Raw genomic sequence first — 27,034 nt, forward strand, 5'->3', positions numbered from 1 at the left:
GAACCTAGAGGTGAGTGCTCTCGGAGGCCACGGGATTGTGGAAAAGCTGCTGAAGATTACTCATTCATTCAGTGCTACAGCTGGTCCCCTTAGGTGCTTAAGAATGGCTTGACACAATGAACAATGATATCACACACGACAACGAGATCAAACAGCAGGCCTAGGCTTAGAGGACTCTAAGGCCTCAACAGAAGGTTCCATGTTTAGGTCAACCCATGGGTACAACAATCCCTAAATAAAAATATGAACGTTGCCACCTCCCTTGCAACGTGAATGTGGAGTACCCCCCGAGCAGCAATCTCTGCTCTTTGACTACAGTGTGGTCTGTAGTCTACCTGTTCCAAGGAGAAGGTTATTGTGTAGGCTGTTTATTGCCTGGGTCTCAGTCTGTCTGTCTGTCTGTCTGTCTTGGGACCCTGGCTGGTTGGTTGCTCTGGAGCATTCGAAGGGAAATGTGTTCACCTGGGCAGTTGTGCAAACATAATTACAACCACGAGTGAATGATTCAGCTGTTGCACACAGACTGCACAATGGTTTCCAGGCAGGCTAGGGTTTTCCTGTTTACAGAACATTTTCATCTTAGACTTCAGTTGATCCTCACTGAGTGTGGTGTTGATTTTCTGACAGTAGTGTGTTTGGAGCACTCACCATTTCTGGGCTAGGTGTTTGGGGCAGGGGAGTTCCTTCGGTTTTCTATGCCTCTGTGCCCTTACCTGGGAGGTAGAGACGATTCCAGTACATTCCTTACGAGGGTGTGATGAATGAGGTGAACACATGGATTCAAGAGCTGTGCCAGGAACACAATGCCTCCAAGCTCTCCGTATTCCTTGCGTCACCACCACCATTATTCTAGAAATTTGAGAACTGTGATGTTGGTCATGTTGACACCCGAGTCTCGGATGACTCTGCGAGGTGGGGCTTTGCAAAGAAATCAGGCCTTGATTATGATGTGGACACCTGGTGAGATTAGTGCCTTGGTAAGAGACCAACTTTTCTGTGTCTCTACAGGGAAGGGGGTACTCAATACAAGCACAGGAGAGGAATGGTGGGCAGGTGTGCACATCTTTACACACCGGCAACTGAGGTAAGGAAATGACTCCCTGCTCTCTGTAAGCAGAAGAGAACCTCCCAGTTCTTGGGTTAAAACAATACATCAAAGATGAGGATATAGAACTGTGTGAAGTTTTGAGAAATACCCAAATGTGTATGTGAACTTCCCCCTCCCTCTTCAAACAGCTAAGTGAATTCAGAATTTTGGTAAGATTCTAGAAAACTGGTCATGTGATTTCAAAAATCAGTTCAAGAAATGGGGCTGGACAGATAGCTCAGAAATTAAGAACAGTCACTGCTTTTGCAGAAGATCTGGGTGTGGATCTCAGCACCCACATGGTGGCTCACAACTGTCTGTAACTCTAGCTCCAGGGAACCCATCACCTTCTTCTGGCCTCCACTGAAACTGCACACACATGTTGCATATAACATGCATGCAAAACTGAACTCAAACACCTAAAATAAAATCTTAAAAAAGTAATTAAAGATCTAGTAAAAAAGAAAAAAACACTTTTTGAAAGGGCTGGAGAGATGGCTCAGAAGTTAAGGGCACAGGCTGCTCTTCCAGAGGTCCTGAGTTCAATTCCCAACAACCATATGATGGCTCACAATTATCTGTAATGAGATCTGGTGCCCTCTTGTGGCCTGCAGGCATACATGCAGGCAGAACACTGTATACATAATCTTAAAAAAAAAAACTCACATTGTTGAAATGGAGTAAAATAAAATCAGTCCTATACTGTTGGTATTAAAAGAGACATTCCATTCTCAAGTGTTTGTGACCACTAAGGGATGGCGCTTCATGCTGATTGTGGGCTTTCTTTGTGAGCGGCCCCTTTCTGTTTTGTAACATTGTAACCTGTCGCCTGCCGACCTAACAACCATTTCCAGCCTTATCAGGCTTGTTCAATTCCCTACCAAAGGGGCTGAAAATGCTATTTGTTTTTGTCTGTTTATCTCAATCCTGGTCTATGACGTTAAGGAGATGAGAAGCCCCCCCCCCCCCTCTTATTTAAAATGCTATCATATGGAGGATGTGATATCTGGAGTTGTGGCAGCCCTCTTGTGATGAGAGAACCTCCAGCTTGAAGCTAAAAGCTAATACAAAGGGAAGTAAGACTGGAAAGATGAAGAGTCCCTGTGACAAGAGTTTTCATGGGAAGACTCAACATAGACATCTGCTTACTCCAGCCAGAGTCCATGACAGACCAAAGTACGGATAGCACCGAAGTCCAACTTGGTGAACCAGTGAGTTTTATTGGAGTTACTTACAGTAATATGGGTGCAAAAATGCTTACCTGCAGGAGCAAAAATGACTCAAAGACAGCTGCATCACCGAGTCCACTCCAGCATGGGTGACAGCTCACAGACACGGGCTACGGCACACTGCACAGCCTGCTCCATGCAAGCTGGCCTTTCCAGCTCCTCTAAACAGCTGCCAGGTAGCTCAGCTGGTTTCTGGAGCACATATTCTAACTGGTCTTAAGAAATAAAACCCGGAGTCAGATATTAGGGGTTGAAAGCTGCAGGATCAGAGAAGCAGAGCAGCAGCCACTAGAGACCTTTTTACCTCTACCAATGCTCAGATGGAAGGGACGAGCCTGTCCTCAGGCTGTCTCCCCAGACTGCATCCTCAGACTGCAGGGGTGATCCTAAAACTGCAACTGTCTCCACCAAACCTCATGCTGCAATGAACTCCTGTCTCCTGCCTTCTATTCCTCTTGCCACCCAGCCATACCACTCCTGTCTCCGCCTCCCTAGTGCTAACTAACTTACTAACTAACTAATCAACAGAGACCCCTCTGCCTCTGTCTCTTGAGCCCTGGGATTAAAGGTGTGTGTGAGCGACCACTCCCCGGGCTCTAGTGGCTCTGCATTCTGATCTTCAGGCAAGCTTTATCTGTTAAAACACAAACAAATCATCACTACAGGTTCCTGCTTCTTCAAGAGCAGCTGGTCTGGTCTAGTCTCTGCAGCTTGGCTCATCTTAGAGATGACTCTCCTCTATCTTTATTGCTTGCGGGTTGAAGAGAAACAATGCGTCTCTGGCAGTGTAGCAAACAGGTTAGATGGAAATCTGTTTCTAGAAAACGCCTTCCTTTCAAACACTTAGAAAAATCAAGGTGCCTAGACAAAGGTTTTGGTTTGCTGATGACGTGAAAGGGACTGAGGAGGACAAGGTGACACGGGACTAAAATATAAACTGCTGCATTTGATATTGAGCTGAATCCCTGAACCAATCAGGGCCTCAACCTGCCTCATCTCTCTGCTCTTTGCCTTGGAGGAGCCATGGCTCTCTTTTAAAGGAGTTTTTCTTCTTATTTTTTTTCAATGGTCTAACTCTGTAACCCCAGCTAGCCTCAATCTCATGGCAGCCCCCCCCCACCTCGGGTTCCTGAGTGATGGGAGGGATTGCAGGTATGAGGCACCCGGTTGATCCTTAACAAGTACCTCTAGAAAAAATAGTAATAAAAAACCTGGCTACATCTAGTTTTTTTTTTTTTTTGGTTGGGAAAAAAAATGAGTCTTCCTCAAGAAGAATTTTCTGGCTATCTTGACATTCCATTTCCCCATCTTCCCAAAGACTTCCTTGACCGCCTCTGGGGCAGCTAGTCCTGACTCAAGGTCAGCCTGGAGAGTCCCTCCCAGGAAGAACTTTTCTAGGACTGAGAATTAGCTTGCTATCCCCCAGCCCCACTGCTAGCTTCGGAGCCATCCTATGTGGCTTTTCCATCCTCTGTGCGCTCTCTCTGGTCACTGTGACTACCCAGGGAAGGCAACCAGTGATTTACACGGGGTCTGAGACTCTGTCCATCAGGGACAAAGGTGAGGTACAGTGGAGCGAACCCCGCAAAGCACCACGGCTTTCCCACAGCTCTGATACCTTAATCCCGGGTGTTAACTGCACCATTTCCCCTCACACAGGGAGTCAGAACACTTTACACGGAGTTGCTAAAAATTCTTTCAAATAAATATTTATTTTGCAAATCAGACATTCACCTTCAAATATAGTTTCTCTGTAAATCCAATTTTTTTAGGTATTATATTTACTTGTAATTCACTAGCGGCAACTGAATGGTATCATTTTACGACGGGCGGAATTAAGAGTGCATATGTAACTGTCCCAGACAGAAGGTATGTTCTATTTTCATACAGTCTGAACCAGAAAGGTACATGAACTACACAAGCATAAATCTTTTAGCTTAATTAACAAAATATATTCATTCCATACAATAATAAAATATAATTGAATATTTGCTGAAGTACTTAAAGGGTTACAAAATGATCTGGGTTACCACTGCAGGAACGTAAGTACAAATCTGTAAAAAGATATTTTCTGAGAACAACTGCTACAAGGTTTAACGTTTCCAAATATCTTACATACATAAAGAATAAATTATTCCCGGTTAACACAAGTTTTGCCTTAGGGCCATAAAAGCTGTAACAATTTTGAACACCTTAAAGTCCCAAATTGTCTAGGGTAGGTTCTGCCAGTTTGGGCACACAGCACAGGCGGGTCGGGAGAGGGAAATGCTCACAGTAATGACAAGGTTAATTAGCAGGCAGAGAGGCTTGGAAGGAGGGACAGGAAAACCAGAGGGAAGACGACGCCGAGACACTAGACAGGTCAGGCCAAGCACAGGCTTGCCGTGGCTCACGATCTGGTGCCGAAAGCCTTCTGAGACACTCCAGCAAGACTTGGGCTTTGAGTCAGGCCTTTGTTCCTGAATGTGACCTACTGAGGTGCGTGGCATACTTGAAGGGAAAATCGTGTTGCCAGATTTTAAGCAAGAGAAGCAGTACAGAAATCAAAGCAAATGTCTCCGGTAAAGAGCCCCAAAGGGGCTTTGCATACAAATGCAGGGGAATGAAATTGGACTTGAGGCAAAAAAAAAAAAAAAAAGCCACAGGGAGCCAGACACGCTGACTAATGCTTATAAACCCAGCACTTGGGAGGTTGAGGCAGGATAGAATATTCAAGACCTGTGGTTTGGTCCTCAGCAGGTGCCACAGGGGGAAAAAAAAAGAGGGGACAGAAAACACAGTACCCAGAGGAAGACAGAGGAACTCTTTAAGAAAGAAGAGGGTGAAACACACTGCCCAGGGACTCGTCTACCCCCATAGCAGCTACTGCTAAATGTCCCCACAGGCTCGACCCAAGGCTGCCAGACATTTCCCAAGGGCTCTGAAGCCTCAGCGAGGGAAGTTCAGCTAGTGTGTGGTCATGGCACCCACACTGTACGTCCAAGGCAGCGACGGGAGGACATGCATAGTTATTTATAGCTCAGTGCTTTTCAACTTTATTAGGAAATAAAGGGAACACAGTCCAGAACTCTCGTAAGTTTCAGATATGCACAACACCCACACCCTCAATGACAGCACAGTTTCTAAGGCCAAACAAAACTGTAATGTTCGATCAAGAACTCTAGAGCAAATCAGCACAGCCCGCAGAGACCAGGAGGACTGCGGAATGCTTTAAGCAGACACAGGATGTGATCCTTAGCATGCCTGATCAGGATATGGGGAAACGGACAACTGCACACCGTGCTTTTTCCTCTAGGAGATGATACAAGCATCTGGGCTTCAAGGCCTTTCTCCAGAGCTGTGCTGTGGTTAACTAACTGTGGGAAGGCATCCTCAGAGGCCTGCAGAGTATGGGGACTGCTGGACGGAAAGACTTTGGGGACTCTTTTTTGAAAAGGGGAGAGCATACATCAACAAAGTGTTTTATTGAGTGGTTAAGACCTATTTTTGGCTACTTGAAAAGGATAAACTTTTATTTCACCCTGATATTCTTCTAATACAAAAGCACTTGATTTCCATAATATGTGGGGCTCAGAATCTTCTTACGCAAATGTTTTCTAAAGAGACAAGAACTTAATGATTTCTAAAACTTGGAAATTACATTCAAGGAACAAAAGGTAGCCTTTATTTTTAGCAATGTGGTTGGAACCGTGACAAGGGCTGATTTATTCCACAAATCTAATGGTGATGTCTCTAGGGGTTTCTACACTGTGCACCAGCTTGTACATTCGTGCCTGCGTGGGAGAAAGCCAGGAAGGGTCCCTTGGTGTTGCTGCTTCCCAAATGCTCACTCTCACCCACGTGCCAACACCTTAAATAAGAGGAGAACGTGCTTCTCCAGAAAAACCCTGCTGCACCAGGATCTGTTTGTTTTAAAGACAGAGGAAAGGTGGATGTGAGGTCATCTCCAGCCACAAAGAAATCAATGCATGTGAGGCGGAGGGCAAGCATGGCGGCTTTCCCTGGGCACGCGACAGCCTGAGCTGTGCACAAGCACACTCATTCTGAGCGCTGTGCACACCATCTAGACAGCCCACAGGGGGAAAGTGCAGTGTGCCATGTTATAAAAAAAAAAAAAAATGGGTGGACAACCAGAAGGACGTTTACTCAAAACCCCAAACTGAGGCAGGGTTTCATTCTAAGAATTCTACGTTTTCTAGGGAGGTAACGCCATGAGTGTGGTGAGCTCCCACAAGGTAAAGGAAAGTAAGAGGATAAAGAGGGGGAAAGCTAGTGGTCTGAAAGATAGAGGCTGGGTGTGGCGGCACTGCTGCAGGACTGAGTTCAAAGCCAGCCTGGGCTAAATAGCAAGCCCTTGTCTCAATACCAGAAACACATGATTGGCAGCAGTGAAAGAACTTGTGCTGGAATAACAAAGCTGCATAGGCACCAGGACTCCCAGCTGCAGGCGTATTAACAAGAAGCACCACATTTTACTAAGACAATGAAAACAAAGGCCCCTAAGGTACACCAGCGCAGCTTCCTTGATGCTGCAGCTCCCGCAGCGGGAAGCGAGGCCAAGGGGGAGCGGCTGTTGATGAGGAGAAGAGATGGTATTCTGGGTTGGACTCCAAGGATTCTTCAGATTTAAAGCTATTTTGTCTTCAAAATGAGTTCCCGAGTTCTCCGCCTTACAAACTACTTAAAGCAGCCAAGGATGACACCAGTATCTATTTTTGTCATATACTGCAGGTTTAGACCAAGTCCACTGCTTTGGTCGAATGGAGCCTTGAAAGCATGGTCCACACTGCTCGGTCAGAAAGTCAACTAAAGAGGGGGGCACTGAAGAAGAATTACAGAAATCCCGACTTCGTCACCTTGGTTACGGATTCACAGATTGCGCAGAAATAAGCAATATGCATGAAGTCAAATCAGGATTAAAACTTGAAACAAAAAGCAAAAAGTAGGATGGGGTAGATGGGACAACAATCTTGTACTCTTAAGGCAAAAACGATAGAAATTTCTTTAAACAGGCACTTTATTATATCCACAGGCGATAAAACCCCAGAGCTACTGTCAGACACGTAAACACAGACCCTGCAAGAGAAACAACGAGAGAGCTGTTAGCCCCCAAGTCACTCTCAGTTAGAGGGCCGAGTGAGGAAGGGCAGCTGACTACAGGCACTTCTTCCCTCTCCTTGCGCCAGTCAAGACCTGAAAACAGTGTGCCAGAGGGTGCCATCCATGAAACACTGTTAAAGGGCACGTCTCCACCCGGCAGCCAGCACTGCATCTTCCCAGTGCAGACATGGTCAGGGCTCAGGAAGACCTTCCAATGCCAGCTAGCATTACACAACTGGGGGTCAAAGTGCATGCACGTGTGTGATCCACTTCCAAATAAGGAGCAAAATTTCACTAGTAAATACTGCTATAACTTTAAAATACTTGATTAATCTGAAATGGTAGCAGTGACTTGAAGTAGTGATTTTTTAAAAAACATTATTTTTTTATCATACGCGAATGAGCATTTTGCCTGCATGTGTCTATGTGCAATGTGTACATGCCTGGTGCCCATGAAGACCAGAAGGCATCAGATTCCCTGGGACTCAAGTTACAGGTGATATGGGCTGACATGTGGGTGCTGGGACTTGAACCCAGGTCCTTCACATGAGCAGTGATGTTAAGCACTGAGCCATCTCTTCAACCCCCTGGTGATTTATTTTTTTTTTTTTTTGATGCCAAAATATTCCTTCTTTGGCTGAAACATTACAAAAGCAAAAATAACTTCTTTACAGGATTGCCCTGGGGCTGGAGAGATGGCTCAGTGAGAGCCCTCTGAGTCTGAATCAAAGGAGCTACTCCAGCTACTGGAAACTGTAGGATGCGCTGCAACAAGAAGACGTTAGAGCCAGAGAGACGGTGTCGGTCAACGACATGAGCTGCCCACCCCTGACGGGACTAAGACGCTCACTTCATTCTTTCCAGCTGTTTTAAATGCCTGGGTGTGAAGCAGCTCACCTGCTAAGTATTTGATCGTGTCAAGCTTGTGCGCCTCCAGCAAAGTCTTGAGGCCGGCCACCTCGGTTTCTATCTTCCTGTCTGTCTGGGTCAGGGCTCTGTCTTGCTGGGCGTGCTTTGAAAGCAAAGAGGTTGAAAACATTAGAGTCTGCAGGTGCTGCTCTGCGCCCTGGTGCTCTGACCCACAGCTCTTTCTCAGCATGGTGCTGTCCTGGATCGAGAGCTGGAGCTGGGTTTAGTCTTGGCTCTGCCGTCCTCCGTCCACACTGCACTGTTCAGGTCCCTTAACATCCTCTGCCTCAGTTTCTCTCTGTTTGGAAAAAGGGATTAGAAACAGAACAAACGAACAGTCCACCACTGGTCTTCCCTCCAGAAGAGCCATTGAGAGAATCGAGAACAACAATCTATATGGCAAAGTTGTTGAGAACCAGACTGCTTTGCACTACGAGACCAGCCCGCTCTCGATGGTAGTGATGGTAGTCCCTGTCTAGCCCCTGCAGGGGACAGTGGACACGGAAGAAGTTCCGCTGAGAGACAAACGCGGCCTTAGATCTGATAGCAACAGTGCTGACTCAATACTATTTCTAGCCACGCCTTTTCAGGCTGTCTTCTCTCACAGGTCAAGTGTTCTATTGACATCCAGCTCAGCTACCAGGGGCCAATTTATGTCCTCCTCCAAATGTGAGAAAACTCCAGACCACACATTTAGCCACCAGTGGAAAATGGCTCTGGCTGTCGTGTTAATGTGTGAAAACACCAAGAGAGTTCTACTAAGTCCAAGGACGAGAAGGTTCTTTTTGGTTTTTCAAGGCAGGGTTTCTCTGTGTAGCCCTGACAGTTCTGGAAGTCGCCCTACAGACCAGGCTGGTCTCAAACTCACGGAGATTTACCTGCCAAGTAGCTTTTTTAACAGCACCAATGTGGTTAAATAATAAGAAAATGAAGCCATTCCAGAGAAAGATCCTTGTATCCCATGAAGGTCCTGCAGCACAGGTTCCAAGCAACACAATATATATTATTATAGGGATCTACCCTGTAAGCTACACTCGTGCCACTCAACCGCTAAGGTATGCATGTATGCATGTATGTAAGTATGTATGTATGCATGCATGCATGTATGCACGTAATGTATACAGAAACACATCAATTAATTCATGCCTTAAACTGAAAATACAAGTAGTGTCTTATGTTTTTTCATCTGTCAATCACCGAGACTTAACATTCATAAACATGATTTTGTTTTGTTAATTTTGAAGGTTTTATGGTATTTCAACTACTGGGTATTTATCCCAAATAACCCAAGCAAAAAAAAAAAAAAATCTAAACATGTCTATGCACCCATGTCACACCTCACACAGCAGCTGAGTGACAGAAGGAACCCACTTGTGCGTCAACAGATGAATGAAGGAGCTGTGATAGCGACAGAACAGCACCGTCTGAAGATGTTAGCTGCGCAGTGTGCGGTATGACGGACGGGAGGAACGGTGCTCGCTGGAGCCAACCAGCCACGGAGACAGACGCGCTCTGACTGCACTGACACAGGTCAGCTGGAGGACAGACCCAGAAAAAGCAGCAAGGAGGCTGTGGGACTGGGAGGAGGGGGAGCCAAATAGGCTTTATGGGACACGGCTGGGGGCCGGAGAGATGGCTCAGGTGTGTGCCCGTGACTTCAGGGCCGAGAGGTGGACAGGTGGACCCTGGAGCTCTCGGGTCAGCCAGTCTAGCCAGCCACCAAGTTCCGGCTGCAGTGAGAGACCTAACAGAAGGGGAGAGCTATTCAGGCAGACACTTGATACTGACCTCTGACCCCTACAGAAGCATGCACAGTTGTGCACCCCTCCCAAGGAAAAAACAGTTTCAACTCTGCAGAATAAATGACACTGGGGATGGAGACGTGGCTCAGCAGTTAAGAGGACTTGTTGTTCTTCCAAGGGTTTAGAGTTTGTTCCCAGCACTCATGTTGGACAGCTTACAACTTCCAGTAACTCCTGCTCCAGGGACCTAATGACCTCCTCTGGCTTCTACAGGCACTTGCACTCACAGGCACATACCCACAGACAGACAGACAGACACCACACAGACAGACAGACGCACAATTAAAAATAAAGCAAATCTTCAAAACATTCTATTGAATTACGCACTAAACTTCTTTCAGTGAAAATTCTTGCGTACATTTTGCCACAATGAAAAAGGATCCCACAGTAAATGTGCACATCTTCCTGCAACACGTCAGACATGGTTAACCCCAAAGCCATGCATGGGGAGAAGCAAAGCTGAACAGAACGGCAGTCAAGTCGGCCCCGGTCCTTACCAGGGACACCATTTCTGTCCTCAGCTGCAGCATCTTCTTCTCGTTCAGTGAGTACTGAAACAAACATGCGGCACGGGTTACAGTCTGGTCCACTGTCTTGCTGCGGCCCAAACCTTTCGTTCTCACCGCTTCCCAGAACATCTGTCACCCTGCACCCCTGCAGCCCGCAGCTCTTTCTCTGGACCTTCTTACTTATATCCACTGGCTATGCCGGCTGCTCTAATATCAACTTGAGTCATTTGGGAAGATGGAACCTCAGCTGGAAAACAGCCCACCAGACTGACCTCAGAGCATCTTCTTGATTTGATGGGGGGGGGGGCTCACTATGCTTATGGTCCAGGGGCTCTAAGCTGGCTGAATAAGCCGTGGGGAATAGGCCAGTAAGTAGCACTCCTCAATGACACCAGGTTTCTGCCCTGACTTGCCTAAATGAGGGACTACACGTTGTGAGCTGAATAAACCCTGTCCTCCCCAAGCTGCTTTTGGTCATAGTGTTTCCCCCAGCAAGAGAAAGGAAACCAAGACACTGCTGATGTGTGGCCCCCTCCACTTCTCTCTGCTGTTTCTCGTTCTGTCTCTTGACTGTGATATCGCTGGGTCCTGCCCACTGTTAGAACTGTATAGCTTGGGTCCCATTTAGATGGGTTTGAGGGACTAATAAAGAGGAGGGGCATCAGTTTAATTTAGGAATGATACTCTCATAGCTACAAGCCTGACAGACATTACTGACAGAGGAATTATAGGAACAACATAATATTAGAAAAAAACTTCAAGAAACATGATCCTGTAACATGATATACTATTGCTATAAAGCATTAATATAGAATACATAACAAGAAATACGGCAAAGCACCACAAACTCTCCTAACAACAGCGACCAAAAGAACCCTGCTGTGGGAAGTCACAGCCCAGTGTTTCTGAAAGTCCTTAGCTATTAATGGTAGTAAGAAGACTTACTATGGCTCTTTTGACAATAAAATAAAAATCATACATGTTTCCATCAATAAGAGCATTAGTATTTAATCGAGCAAATGGCAACCTGTAGTTTAAATGAACATTTTAAAGAACTAACATTGCTAACAGGAAAAATAGCAATGCCTTAGAGTACCTACAAAATTTCTCGCTATAAAATGTCCCATTCAAACCCCTGGAGCAACAGAATGCAGTAAGGCAGTGGTCAGGAACAAAAATGCATCCCCAAACTCTGGAATCCTGAACTAAGGACCAGGCTGGTGACTCGGGACCCTGTTACACAAACTGGAAGGGTTTCAGATCTGTGCCATTCATCATATCACCACCAGAGGGCAGAGTGGAACTGGATGGTCTGTACACCTTTAAGCTCACAGCATTAACAAAGCCAGAGATAAGAAAGGCCTACATCTCGACACTGTCACGCTTATTAAAATGACGCTCTGGTGGCCCTATGTCCTGGAACTGCAGAACAGCAGTATTCTATACTACTATGCAAATGGCTGTAATATCACCACAACTAATTTTTGTTGGCTGTATCAAACTCAGGGCTTTGCGCATGCTACACAAGAGCTCGGCCAGGGAGTTACCTCGGTCCTATTTTAAATTTGAAATTAGCATTTTAATCTTATCAAGAAGAAAATCAAACCCTTCATTTGCACTCATTCGCTGTCACACATTTAGGTACAGTGCATGCAGTTCTGCCTGGTGCTTCAGAGGCCCAAGCCCGACTTCCTCCCTCAGCGAGTCCCATACAGTCACAGGTTTTCATCCGCATCCACGCCCTGAAGCTCCAGTCTCTGAGATATATTTCTTTCCAGCTTGGTTATGCACAAGCACGCAGTTACCTTTCTAAACCAAGTGAACTGCAGCAAAACCTAGCCGTCGAGGCCACAAAGGGCTCCCTGGGCAGGAGACCGGTCTTTGTGACTCAAAGGTATTTTAAAGACAGCCAAAGGGCGCAGCAATTACTTTGCATAACAAAGCTCAGCTTAAGCATCTCCAGGTGTAAGGCTGGCTGGTCTGAGCTCCAGTATTAGCTTCATCCACTACTGTGGCACACTCTGACCGAAGACCCACTGAAAAGTGATGAGCATAAAGGGCTACGTGGGCCCCAATGTGTGGATCTGCTTCTCACTAAGTGCAAAAGTGCTCCACGTGCCCCAGCTTTCTTATGCCCCAAGGAAGTTACGTTACTGTGTCACTCAAGCTAAAGAAGGGAGCTTTCGGAGGCCACAGAAGGGCTCCAAAGCAGGGGACTGGAGCAAGAAGATGGGAGAATTTGGAGCCGATTAAAAAGTCAACGGGGCGTGGAGGGGATTAGCGCCCAGGAGGAGCATGGGATGGGGGTCCTCCCACAACACCAGAAAATGGGAGGCCCAGGGTCTGAGTCTCAGAACTGCTAAAAATATGAAAAAGAAAAACCCGCCAGAGCAACCCAACATACATCCACTGAAACACACTACTACTCACTGTATTGAAAAGATGATAGGGAAATACGCATCACCAAAGTTCAGTGTCCAATTCAATAATACCAATATTAGCTATGTCAGAAAATCAGGGACTTTTGAAAAGTTAGGGGTTGTGGGGGATTAAATCAGTATTAAATAGATTTGAGTTTAACTTCCTTACTAATATCTACATAACAAAATCTACTATCTTTGAAACGAAAGATTTAAATTCAATTTGAACAACTTTTTAACTTAAATGGTACTTCTTGAAGCCAAATTTAAGTCTGATGTAAAATGTAATTAAAATTTAAAATCAAGTTGTGAACTCTATTGATAAATGGACAAGTGTCTAATGATATTTGTATCTTGCATATAAGACTTCAACAAGCATTCCATTCTAAAAAGAAATAAATTAATGATTTGCTTTTAATAAAGGAACATACCAGTTCTTTTACTCTGCTCTTCTCTAGATTGAAGTTTAATTTGGTGTCTGTCCGGACTTTGAGTACTTCATCCTGGGCAGGGGGCAGAGGACAAAGAGAATGAATGAGCCAGCATAAGAAGAAATCTGAACCTCCTGAGGGTTTACGCTATCTATCCTAAGGGAGCTGGCCCAGCAGGGACTGCCAGAGGCCTTGAGACAGGGACTCAGGACTCTTAGGTCAGCTCTGTGTCTGGACCTCCCAGGTATCTGCACAGATAATCCCCCACCAGCCTGGGAGGGCTCAGCTGTTTCAACCTCAAGACTCTACGACCTCCCGCACGGAATCTGAATAAAATTCATCCAATTGTTTTTGAAAGCAAAGACAGACCAAAGGACAAATAATCAACTCCGGTCACGTTAAGCTTTCTCGCTAAGACGCACCAACATCTTTTCTAAAGCCACCGTTTTTTCCGACTTTACAAGCGACCGGCTGCTGGGCGAGCAGCCATCTAAACCCACGTGGGAGACTATGAAGCCGCCTTCTTCTAGAATGGTCTCAGGGACCCAGTTCTGGTTTACAATGACTCAGCCAGGCACGGTGGCAGAGGCTATCAACCCCAGCACTCAGGAGACACAGAGGGACGTGGAGAGCTGGGGTCTGTAACTCTACACACTGAGACCCTGTCTCAAGAAAGAAAAATGCACCCTCCTACAACACAATTTCCTTAATGACTGTGGCCACAGACAAGGGTGACTGGTACATCACCTGATGTGTGCTTTGAAGTATATTACACAAATTCCACAGCATTGCATGCTCCAGCACACGATGTACGTGTGACGTTTTATCTATTAATGAATGTACGGGATTACATATGTGCTTGAGGACAGGAGAGAACTTACCATCAGTTGCTGTTTTAACTGGTGGAGTTCAAGTTTTATTTTCTAAAAACAGAGTAAAGAGAAAAGAGTCAAGGACGTGAGACAGGTAAGGGGGCAAAGACAGAACAAACATCACAGCGGACATCTAAGCACAGGTGCCCCAGTCCCTTCATCTGCCACGCACGACACAGAACTCCCTGAGCTGGCTGTGGAGGTGCAGCCTCAGCACTGGGGACACTGAAGCAGGAGGATTATGCAATGAATCTGAGGACAGTCTAGCTATATACTGACTGAGTAGAACACCAGTCTGGGTTATATAATAAAACTCTGTTTAAAAAAAAAATCCCCAAACCCAACCAACTAAAATGAACACCCGGTTTACAGTCATTTTACAATGCATGTTCAACTGGGAAACCAGCCTGACTCCCCCTTTTCGGTAACATCAAGTGAGGAACTGTGACACACATTTGTCCTCAGGGACCCCATTTTCTTCTCAGTTCTTTTTTGGCTCCCCGCCAACTACCACCACCAATTCTGCCCTCAACAAGTTGAGTTCAAAGTCAACTGTGTGACTTTCCTTACAGGACTTCATCGAGACTGAAGATGAAGAAGCGCTTCTCTGAGCCACACACTACACTTTAAAAGAGGCAGAAAGCGGGCTGGTGGGATGGCTCTGTCTTGCAAGCCCAACAGCCCGAATTCTATCCCCAAATCCTGAAGGTGGAAGAAGAAAACCAGCCCTGCAAGGTCGTCCTCTGACCTCTACAAGCATGCTCTGGAATTCACGCATGCACATGCATACACATACATTATACACATACACAATAAAAAAAACTGAGGCTGGAGAGATGGCCTATTGGTTAAGAGCACTAGTTGCTCTTACAGAGGACCCAGGTTTGATTCCCAGTACCCACACAGCAGGTTGCAACCATCTGAAATCCCAATTCCAGATGATCTGACACCTTCTCCTGGCTTCTGTGGGCAGTGAATGCAAGTAGCACACAGATAACACACGCAGGGAAAACACCCGTAAACATAAGAAGGCTTAAAAAGAAATAATACTTATTGATCTACTTATTTCTGGTAGGAAGGTGGTATTCTAGAGATCCAGACTGGGGGGGATAAATCCTAATATCTACTCTAGTAGGATGACATGCATATTAATATAATAGCACAGACAATGAAAACACAAGGTTGTGTTATGCAGAGCACGCTGTGTGCATCTTTCACACAGAAGTCTAGAATGCGCACAATCAGTGGAGGGTTAATCAGCCAGGATTGTTTACTTCTGGGGTCTGGGCTGGATTTCCAGGGCTAGGAAAGTTCTCACCTTGATGTGCTCGGCTGTGTAAGCCTGCACAGTCACTCAGTTATTTCCTGTGCCCTTCTAGGTGTGTGCAGCTCAGCGTCTTAGCAGAGAGAATGTTAGCGTAGCTGCTTTACCTCATTTTCTGCTCGGAGGGCCGAAAACTCACTCTTCTCCAGGATGACCATATCTTTCTTCACGTTAGCAATATTAGACATTATCTGCTGAAGAGTGATTTCCTAGAAAAAGAGAAATAAACACAGCCTCTAGCTCCACTTCTTTTCATCTCTACCAGCTAAGACAGCTAAAAACTAGAGCAGCAGGGCAGAGTGGGACTGGGAAGGGCGCTCTCTGCCCCAAAGTGAGAACCCGAGGAGGAGAACACTAATCCGTAGCAAAGCAAGTGAGTCACAGCTTAGCGGGAGAGAGACTGCACTCAGAAACACAAAGCTGTCACCTACAGCTCTGGCCACATCTCCAGCCATCAACGTGAGCTTGCCTGGAACAGTCATGTTGACATAATTAGCATTTGAGCACAATCCCATAACAACTAACTAAATGGCTTTCATGAAGTAGTTTTGTTATGATTTTTGCCTCTGATCTAGAGTTAAAATTACCATACACTTTTCAATGGGACACCATCCAAGAAGCCACTTCTTGAGTATTTATTACAAGTAATATCCTGCTTTCGGATTCCCAACGCGCCAACCCACCCTGCCCGCATTACCTGCTGCACCTTGGTGACCGTATCGCTGTAGACGATATTCATGTTGGTCTCTGTGATCTTGACCAACGCAGACACAATGATTTCTGCTTGTTGAGTGGTAAACCCTAGGCAAGCAAGCACACAGAAACAACCGGACTCAGAAGAAAAAAAAAAAAAAACAAAGACAAAGGTGTAGGAAACACGCACGCTTCTGTGGAGGCCTGAATTCTGAAGAAAGAGGAAAGAATGGCACGGTGGGAAAGACGGACCTACAGGCTGTGGCATGTCTGCCACCTTGACCAGAAGGAAACACCTGACTGTGGTTCATCAGCAATCTCTAACACAGTCGTCAAGTTCCGAATCAAACAAAGTAGAACATGTCTGCTTATCGAGACGACTTTTTAGTCCCCCATCTCATCCCTAGTTTTCTCTTAAATTCGAGGCTGAAGACCTTTGGGTGCTTGACCATTTTCCCAAAGCCCACCAAGTACATTACTGCATTTAATACCCGAAGGGATCTTGGGATTCTTCTTATGTCATGGTACAGGTGGGCAGGCGCACAGAAGCAGAGGAGGCGGGGCTTCTCCAGCTACCCAGAAACCAGGGTGTCCACCTGCCCTACAGAGGCCACAGTGCTCACCTAGCGCAAATGTGTGTAACTGGGTAAATAAACTCAGTGAAGTAAACACAGACATGTTTATTTCAAAGGCATACTCTATGATAATTCAAAACCTGGTTTTGGGAATACATGTGCCATATAATAGAGAACTGTAGTTAGCATATTTCTCTAAATATTAATTATAAGATCATATCCTGTGTTCCAAGTGTAATTTCAGTGACCAACTCCTGCAAGCTGTCATCTGATCTCTCTCCGACCACAGTAATATACATAAAAAACAAAATAAAAAACCCAAACCCCCAAAATACAAATAAAAAAAAAACACCAATAAATCCCAAATAAGCAAAAATCTACTGTCTTTTCCACAGAGAGAGACAGTAAAGAAAAGTCTCCATTGTATTGATGTGGGATTCCCCTCTGTATACTGTGAATATGTTTTATTACCATTGGCTAATAAAGAAGCTGTTCCAGCCAATGGCTTAGCAGAGTAAAGGCAGGCAGGATATCTGGAGAGAGAGAGAGAGAGAGAGAGAGAGAGAGAGAGAGAGAGAGAGAGAGAGAGAGAAAGAGACAGAGAGAGAAAGTAGGCAGAGTCAAAGGGACACCATGTAGCTGCTGAAGGAGACATCTACCAGAACCTTATCCAGGAAGACACAGTCTCGTGGCGACACACAGATTAATAGAAATGGATTAATTCAAAATGTAAGAGCTAGCTAGAAACATGTCTAAGCTATTGGCCAAACAGAGTTGTAATTAATATAATTTCTGTGTGATTATTTGGCTCTGGGTGTCTGGGAAATGAACGAGCAGTCTCAGTTTAAAGTGTATTAATAAAGCAACAAAGCTTCCTTATGCAGGGCTGGAGGACAGTTCAACTCACAGGATGCTTACCCAGCAGGCACTAAGCTCTGCTCCCAAGCCCTGTGGTGGTACACATCTGTAATCCTAACTAAAGGCAGAGGATCTGAAGTTCAAGGTCTCCCTCAGTTACACAGAAGTTTGAGGCCAGCCTAGGATATGTAAGTACTGAAGAGGCTAGCACTCTGTCAGTTAGCTTTGTCTGTCGATTCCACACACCTAGGAAGAGGAAGCAAACTTAATTGAAGAACTGCTCCATGACCCATGGCCATGTCTGTGGGGGTAATCTTTTTCTTTTCTTTCTTTCTTCTTCTTCTTTTCTTTCTTTCTTTTTTTTTTTCTTTTGGTTTTTCCAGACAGGGTTTTTCCTGTCTGTCTGTCCTGGAACTTGCTCTGTAGACCAGAGTGCTGGGATTAAAGGCAAATGCTACCACTGCCCAGTCTGGGAGATCTTTTTAAACTGCTAATTGATCTGATCGGGCCACGCCCACTGTGGGCAGTGCCATTCCTGGGCTATTTGAGAAAGGATGCTGCTCAAGCCCAAGGAGCAGACCAGTAAGCAGCACTCCTCCGGGCTCTCAAGTTAGTTCCTATTGAGTTCCTGTCACCCTTCCCTCAATGATGGACTGTAGCATGTAAGCCAAATAAACCCTTTCTTCCCCAACTTGCTTTTGGTCATGGTGCTTAACCACAGCAACAAAAAAAATCAAAAATCAAATTAGAACAGCAATCAAAAAAGCTTTCTGAAGGCTGAGAAGTCGAAAGAGAAATACGGGAAAGGAAAGGAAGTTAAGCCTGAGAAGTCACTGAGAGCTGTGCTGACCCAAGGAAGGTGCATCCAGCGACTGGGGGGTGGGGGCAGGAGTCGGGGGAGAGGAAAGGGGGTGGACAGGGGTCGGACGGCTTACCATTTGTTTCAAGTAAGCACACCAAAGCGTGGGTGTCAAAGTAGAGCTTCCGACTCACAGAGGAGGGCAAGTTCTCCTTTCTGTGCTCCAGCTGCGGGCACCCAGCAGACAGGCTGAGCTCTAGAAGGGAAGGAAAAGGAAACCAGTTCAGTCTCCACGAGAAACAAAAGCCATTCGAAGCTACAGGTTATGCTTCAATGCCTCAGAAACCCGTCTCGTTTTTACAGTGCCATAATCCACACATATGATGTAACCCATTTCAGACATAAAATTCAGCGGTGTCTTGTATATTTAAGAATAGTTCACTCATCCCCAGGTCAACTTTCTCCATCCTGATCGGAAACTGTATCCGTCAGCCAGTACTCCATCTTGTCCCTACCGTCTCAAACAGGGCCTCACTCTGCGGTCCAGACAACCTGGATCAAACTACATGGCCCAGACTGGCCTCGCACTCACAGTGATTCTTCTGCCTCATCAGCTTCCCACATCCTGGGATCTCAGGCTGGCGCCACCACCCTCAACCCTCTTCCCCAGTCTCCATCACCGCCTTAGGCAACCAGGGATCTATTTTCCGGCCTACTGTCCGCCTACTCTGTATGTTTCATATGCATGGAGTCCCACAGCGTGGTCTTGGCGTTATGGTCAACGGTCATCCACGCTGCAGAACGAGCCAGCACTGTTTCTTATGTCACTGAAGGTATTCCACTGCAGAGCTAGCCCACACTGCTCGTGCACTCGGTAGCTGGAGGGTGTGTGCTGTGTGCACATCACGGCTCTCACGAACGACCCTCCGAGTAGAACTACAGGGTCACATGGTACCTGTTTAAGAAACTGCCAGATTTTTCCCTAAGTGGCATCACCAATTTTCTTGTTTACTCCCAGCCAAGGAAGCTGCCAATTTCCCCACTTCCTCACTAACACTTGTTCTGATGTCTGTTTTGTAAATTATAACCACCCTCGCGGGCACAAGCAGCATCATGTGGCTTTCACTGCATTGCTGTCATATCCAACAGTGTTGGTCATTGTCTCATACACTTAGAGAATCTGAGTATCTTTGAAGAAATGTCCATCCAAGTCCTTTGTCTACCTAAGAATATATTTATACAGGTGTGGCGGCACACACCTTTAATCCCAGCACTCAGAAGGCTGAAGCTGGAGGATTTCCGTGAGTTCGAAGCCTGATATACACAGAGTTCTACGACAACCAGAGCTACATAGAACAACTGTCACGAACAACTCAGTTGTAAGCCACCCCATGTGCTTTTTTTTTTAAAGTCAGAGTTTCTCTGTATAACTTTGGCTGTCCTAGAACTTGCTTTGTGGGCCCTGGCCTCGAATTTACAGAAGTCCACCTACCTTTGCCTTCCAAGTGCTGGGATTGAAGGTGTGGGCTACCATGTCCAGTTTGCTCCTAACTATTGAGCCATCTCTCCAGTCTTTTTGTCTATTTCAGTCCATTGCTGACCTGAAGAGTTCTTCACATATTCCAAACACAAGTTCCTTATCAGACTATTTGCAAATACCTTCTCCGGTTATTGGTTAGTTAATATTTATTTTTAAATTTTATATTCTTAATTTTTTTATATTTTTATATTTTGAATTTTTGAAAAGTTCAATTTTGATGATGCCCAAATAATCTATCCCCCTTCTGCTGCCTCTACATTTGATGCCATGTGGAAGAGACTATTGCTAACCCAAGTGTACAAAGACGGGCGCCATGTTTTCTTCTAAGAGGTTTCCAATGTTAGCTCTGACATTGAGCCCTACAATCCAGGGGGAGCTACATATGGTATGAGGTAGTCTCGCTGTTCTGCATAAAGACCTCTAGTTGTGCCAGCACCATTTTCTCTATGACACTGTCCCGTCAAGCTGGTTGAAAGTCAGCTGACTGTGTGTGAAGGTTTACCTCTGGACTCTCCAAGTGTTTAATTTATCCAGAACATCTGTCCTCATCAAGAAGTGGATTTTGTTCTTTATCCTGATTGTTGGTCTATTCTAGATTAATTTTAGGATAAGTATGCAATTTTTTTTGCAAAGAAGAGGTTCTGAGATATTTGAGGATTGCATTCTATGAATTAAGGGGTACTGTCATCTTAGTAATATAGTACTCGGATTAATAAACACGAGACCCCTTTCTATTAATTTAGGTCTTTGCTCCAATCATATTCTATAATTCTCTGAGTGTGGGCTTTGTGATCTTTCCCAAACTTATCCCTAAGGGTTAGTTAAGGTCACGCCCCCGAATCAAACTGTTTCGCTTTCAGAGTGTGCACTGCGGTTTATAAATATACACCTGACTCTGGACTCACTGGTGCCTCCTTGGACTTTGACTTTTCCTAGTAGTTCAGGGCGTCCCCAGCATTTTTACAACCAAGGCCATGGCATCCGGGAAGGAGAGCTTTACTCTGCTTTCCCATCTGGATGCCAGGTGTTTCATTTTCTTATCTAACTATCCTGGCTAAAACTGTCCGAAGGGCAAGGCTGGACCCTGATCTGGGAAGGAAAATTCAGTCTTTCTTCACCATGTGTACGCAGGTTTTAAAGACACTCTTTATCACTTAAATTCCTACTCTAGGGACAGCCCCCTCCCTTCCCCGCCTTTTTTGATTTCACTCTGTAGCCCAGGTTGACGCTGAACTCAAGATACCTCCCCACTTCTGCCTTTCAGGTTCTGAGATCACCGACCCAACCCAAAAAGTCATCTCAAGGTTTACGTCTGTTACAGAAAGCAAAGCACATTGTGGTGTCTACCTGGCTCTTTGTGCTTCACCAGTCACTAAAAGCTTTGTTTTGTTTTTAAATTAGAATAACATTGGGCGGGGGATGGAGTCTATGTATTTATTTCTGGTTCTTCTGGAACTTTCTATGTAGATCAGGTTGGTCTTGAACTCCTGAACTCACAGAGATCCTCCTGCCTCTGCCACCTGGCACCAATTCTTTCTGTTGTGTATGTATGTGTGTGTGCGCAGGATTGTGCCACTACTAGGCGCCCAGAGGCCAGATGAGGCTGTCTGCTGTCCTGCTAGCATTCTGTGCCTTACTCCCTGAGACAAGGTCTCTCAGCGAACCTGGGGCTAGACGGGCAGTGAGCTAACAACAGAGATCATTTTAGTTCCCCTCGCAGCGAGGTTAAGACGCAGGCAGCCTTCCTTGACATTTGGCACAAATGCTGGGGATTTGAATCCAGGGCCTTTTGCTTATGCAGCAAGTGCTGGGACTGCTGAGCCATCTAATTTTGTCAAGAAAAAGTGTTTAAACCCAAAAGTTTCTTATTAAGAGTCATTTTGACACAAAACAGGGCCAATTAAAATAAAGAATTTTTGTCCAAGCTACAGCCCTTTAGGCACAAGAAAATCTTGCTAGATTTGTCTTTGCTCTTCTAACGGCACAGTGTGGCTGCAGGGCAGCCTGCTACTATGGAGGGAGTAGGAGAAGAATCCTTTAATAACTCAGGGATAAAAGGGTTTCTTCAGCAGGCCTCCCTCATGACCAGGAAAACACTTAAACTGATCAACCACTACTCTTGAACCTTTAAGGTAGAGTAGGCAAGATAACACAGGTCTGGTGTTTCTCTGTGGCCTTCAGCAATCATCCCACATGACTGGCCACTTGGGAAGAAGTAGTTGTCACGGTGAGCAGCGAGTTAAGAACAAAAGATATGATAACTGTATCAGCAATGTTTGCTGCCTGATAAAATATAAAACGCAAGGACCTCTGCGTCTTAGAGTAAAAAACGGGCCCTTACTGCTTTAAGGAGGCTGCTTCTGTTCCCAGCTTTTATGTTTTTACATAAACTTTGTCTATTTCCTCCACCTAGGTAAAGAACAGCCTTTATTGTGCCTTTGCCCGTGTTCTCAGGCTAGCACTTATTACTGTATTTTTACATCTGCATCATTCACTGTTTTCAGTTCTGGCATTCATCAGAGGGCCTTCTATACAGCAAGCCAGGAACAATTTTATACTTTGCAATTCAACTATAACAACATGTAGGATCTAGATTATGACACTAGCTAGTTTACCTGTTCATGAGTGAACTCACATCATCCTGGGCCTTTTCCATCACCATCCATCTCTAGCTCAGGATTAGAAGCAGCTAAGGTAACGGCAAGGATGTGAGGCTTAGTTGAGTGCTTGCCCGGTCCATATACGGCCCTGGATTCAATGCTGGACACCATAGAAAACCAAGTGTTATGGGGCACACCTGAATTCCTAGCATTCAGGAAGAGGCAGAAGGTTCAGGAGTTCGAGGTCATCCCTGGCTACATTGGGATGTTTAAGACCAGTCTGGGTTATACTATGAGACCCTGCTCTTTCCCCTGCGACGCACCCCCCCCCCCCCCGAAAAAAAAGTTCTGCCCAACATAAAGCAGACCTAGCTCTAAAAAACAGTGTGGAGTGTATGAAAGAGCTCTTCTGGGGGGTCCTCCGAGACCACCTCACTCAGCCCTCTGCTGGACCATTCCACAGGTTGAGGTGCTTGAAAACATGAGTCTAGAATGAATGAGAGCCAATTCCTTGTGTTGAATGAGAAGGCAACTCTTGTGACATCAACAGCAGCCTCACTCTTCCTTATCTACACAGCAGAACAAAGCCAGTCACGACAGGGCTGGAGAGAAGGCTGAGCAATTACAGGCACTGGCTGCCCTTTCAAAGGATCCCGCTCAATTCCCGGCACCCGAATGGTAGTTGGTTCACATGTGTGAACACGTGTGTTCGGGTGCATATGCAACATCTGTGTGTCTGCCTGTAGAAGCCTGAGGTTGATCTCTGGCATCTTTCTTGATTAAATCTCTACCTTATTCAGCCAGGCAGGCTCTCTCAAATGAACCCATGGCTGTGGCTAGAGATTGCCCCCAACTGTACCTTCTGAGTGCTAGATCACTATGCTAGCCCGGCATTTACGTGGGTTGGGGATCTGAACTCTGGTCCTTCCGCATGAGTATTTTATCCACTGAGCTAGGTTCCCCGCACCACCACTGCTATTAAGAGCTAGCAGGGATTTGTACACTTATGGCTTTTTCTCTCTTTTTTCCCAAGACAACTGGAACCAAAAATAGCAAGCTTATTTCAAGAAAGCTGTCTTCTAAAAAGTAGGGAAAAGGGCTGGCCACTTCTCAGTTGGCATCCACGCCTGCTGAGGGAAGGGAATGCCTCCTTGCTCTCTGTCAAATGACAATAGCGAGCACATAGCAGCTCTGAATTCCCGGGGGACCACAGCAGGAAGTCAGTAACTTGAGGTGTACTAGAATGTAACATGCAATTCTCCTTTCTGGAGATCTTCATCATAGCCCAAGGATGTTAAAACCCTTAATTACAAAAGGAATTCAAAGTTAACCCTGAATAGATGAGAAACCGACTGCAAATTTTCAAGGCACGGCGTCCTGAAGTGAATCTATCTACTGAGGGCCTCAGGCACAAAACCAACCAACCAATCCTGGGCACAGAACAAAGGGACAAAAATGGGCATGAAAGCCGGGCGGTGGTGGCGCACGCCTTTAATCCCAGCACTCGGGAGGCAGAGGCAGGCGGATCTCTGAGTTCGAGGCCAGCCTGGTCTACAAGAGCTAGATCCAGGACAGGCTCTAGAAACTACAGGGAAACCCTGTCTCAAAAAACCAAAAAAAAAAAAAAAAAAAAAAGTGCATGAAACCCTCCTGTCTCCTTCTTAGATAATGCATCTCTCCTCCTGTCTGCCTGAAGAATGACATTAAAAGGGGACCATCTTGCTAGTGCAATGAGAAATTTAAATTTGTATATTTAAAGAAGCGAGCAGATAGGAAGGCAACAGCTTGTCAATAGTACAGTAATCAGGGTGTGGTAGCCTAGACTTTAATCCCAGCACTTGGGAGGTGCAGGAGATCACTGTTGTCCAAGGCCAGCCAGGACCTTGCTGACCCCGTCTCAAAACAAAACAAATCAAAATAGCACATAGAAAGGCAAGGTATGGAAATAAGATTCCAGACCTACCTCCAACTCCTATTTCCTGACATAAAGTTCCCTGCTCATTTCCCTGTCTGTGTATAAACCGCCTTTCACCTTTCAGAACTATCCGCTTCTCCCCTAGTCACGGGTATTCTTACATTTTAGATGCCGGCAATACTCATCGAAAAATACGGAAAACCAAAGCGTGGGTGCAGATGGCTACTAATGGACAGAAACGAGTTACCCAAGGTGTAATTATGCCACATCTTCTGATTAGCCGGCATGATAAGATTTTATCTGCTACTTACTGAGAGCAAATTCCAGTTAGTTTACTTTCAAAATCTTACTCAGTTCAGTGATGTCCCTTCCTTCCTTAAAGTATTTAAATGACACATGAATGAATCAGACTTTGGTCACCGAATTTCAACTCACAAACAGAGACCCTCTTTAATTCCTAAGCATACTGCCTCTACTTTTCTCTACAGTACTTGTCAACTTAGTACATATATGGATAAGTACATATGCATATAGAAAACACAGAAACATGCTGTATGTCTTGCGTGATTTTGTGGATCTATTACCCCGAACAGCTAGTAAAGTGCCAGCCACAGAATGGGCGACGCCACGAAAGAATCAATACAGTTTGGAATCAAATCAAAGCGTAATGCCATCCTTTCATTCTTGGATCTGCTCCTCTAGGACCTGCACGCCTGGGCACTCGCATCCAGAACTTTTCCCACGTCTCTCTGGCTCCAACAGGTGAATCGGGGAAGACCCGAGCATGCGTGTCAGTGGGTGCCCGGCCACACGGGCTCTGCGCTCCGAACCTTCGCCCGGGCGTGGGCAGATCCCCGCCACCAGGGTGACCCTTCCTCCCTCCTGCCTCACCTCTCCGGCTGCTCGCCAGCGCGGCCACACGCCCGGCGCCCAGCGACAGACGGCATTGCGCGTTCCTGCCGGCGCCGAGCGCGGCCACGGGGACGGCGTGCCCCGGGCGCGTGCACTCAGCCAGCGTCCTACGCGGGGCGGTGGCGGCCAGGCGCGGGGAGGGCACGAGCAGGAGAAACAGCAGCGGGGACGCGCGGGCGGCCCGTCCGCGAAGCCTCAGCCAGCTTCGTCCGCCGGGCACCGGAGAGATGCCGGGGCGCGCAGGAACTCTGAAGCCGGAGGACAGGAGCCGCTGACGGCCCGGCGTGCGCTTCGGCCGCTCGCCCGCCACGGAGCCGCTGTCCATCCCCGAGCGGGTCACAAGCCCGAGCGCGCAGGCATGTCGCTCCCGCGCGGCCCCGACCACGAGTCGCCGCGGGAGCGAGCGGGAGCCGCGGCGCTGACCTGCCCTTTCCTGCCGGGGCGGGGGCGGTGGGCGCAGTAGCCCGCTGTGGCCACGCCCCCTCCCGTTGCCGCGGGCTCGGTTAGCCCCGCCCTAGCCCGCCCCCTCCGGGCTATTTACTACTCTCCCCTTCATATGACCATCCGAACCACGCCCCTTCCCGGGTCTTGCCCATAGCCACACCTTCTCCTGGGCCGGCCTCTGCGTTGCCACGCCCTTCGTCCCCTTGCAGTGTCCTGCGGCCACCTCCTCTTTGGCACAGGGTTGAGGGCGCGTCTTAACAACTTTTCGCTGCAGAGCGTCATGGTTGTTTATCGTGGAGACACTCAGAAAATTACGTTGCGCTCTTTGCCGCAACGATCTACATTTTCATTACGCGGTTGTCCTTAAAGAATAGTAATAACTCCTTTGTCCTTCGCAGACCTGTAAAAAGTCCTAGGTCACTCGACTGGTTTAGATTTTATTTAACTACCCGGGTCTCAAATTCTCTAGTGTTGCGTTTTAAGAACTTATTCACAGAATGTAGGGACTACACTTGCAAAGTCAATAAATACACTTACTAACTTTTCAGAGCTTTGTGTTTTGAAACAAAGTCTCCCTATGTAGCCCTCAGGCTGATCTTGCTTCCTGAGTGATGGAATTAAAGGTGTACACCGCCACATAAGCCTACAGTTTTTGTTTTGGATTAGAGCACTGATAAACATTAGAAGGTCCTATGGTGGAAACTTGGGGGTCCTAGTGTAAAACCTGGGGTGTGAATGTTAAATTAGACTGTTGGGGTACTTGAAACAGGTAATGCTTGATTCAGAATTATTTGAAAGACTGTTGCACTTTACAGTTACTGGTCCTTTGTGTAAAACTGAAAGCTTGTTGAATGAATGAGTAAAACGCACAAGACACTATGCTAGGAAAGTGAGAAAAAGAAATCGTTGTTGAATAAAAAAAGAAGAAATAAAAAAGGAAGGATAGGACTGCCCCTAGGTGTGGTTGGTGGAGGAGACAGTCTGTAATTGCTTATAAAAGGGAAAGCAAAGGCAG

General features: G+C 46.3%; 1 protein-coding gene across 2 annotated transcripts; it reads right to left on the minus strand.

Annotated features, from left to right (window-relative positions):
- Window positions 1-7,315: 7,315 nt before the first annotated feature.
- On the minus strand, window positions 7,316-25,992 carry Mcur1 (mitochondrial calcium uniporter regulator 1). Of its 2 annotated transcripts, XM_038335060.1 has the most exons (9): window positions 25,555-25,992; window positions 18,745-18,864; window positions 16,381-16,484; window positions 15,791-15,892; window positions 14,369-14,410; window positions 13,488-13,559; window positions 10,625-10,678; window positions 8,314-8,428; window positions 7,316-7,392 (listed from the first exon to the last, which is right to left on the minus strand). In XM_038335060.1, the coding sequence occupies exons 1-9, from the start codon at window positions 25,898-25,900 to the stop codon at window positions 7,337-7,339; spliced, it is 1,011 nt and encodes a 336-aa protein (XP_038190988.1). In that variant the 5' UTR covers window positions 25,901-25,992; the 3' UTR covers window positions 7,316-7,336. The 2 variants fall into 2 exon arrangements, with proteins under 2 accessions (XP_038190988.1, XP_038190989.1); XM_038335061.1 differs by lacking the exons at window positions 7,316-7,392; window positions 8,314-8,428 and adding an exon at window positions 8,440-8,623.
- Window positions 25,993-27,034: the final 1,042 nt, after the last annotated feature.

Source organism: Arvicola amphibius, chromosome 6, assembly GCF_903992535.2.
Source record: "Arvicola amphibius chromosome 6, mArvAmp1.2, whole genome shotgun sequence".
Classification (NCBI taxonomy): domain Eukaryota; kingdom Metazoa; phylum Chordata; class Mammalia; order Rodentia; family Cricetidae; genus Arvicola; species Arvicola amphibius.

Coding starts and splice junctions, on each gene's coding strand:
- Mcur1 (XM_038335060.1), bottom strand. CDS start 25,900: ATGGACAGCGGCTCCGTGGCGGGCGAGCGGCCGAAGCGCACGCCGGGC. Junction 16,485..18,744: donor GTGCTTACTTGAAACAAATG/GTAAGCCGTCCG, acceptor TTGCTTGCCTAG/GGTTTACCACTCAACAAGCA. Junction 10,679..13,487: donor AGAGCAGAGTAAAAGAACTG/GTATGTTCCTTT, acceptor TGTTTGTTTCAG/TACTCACTGAACGAGAAGAA.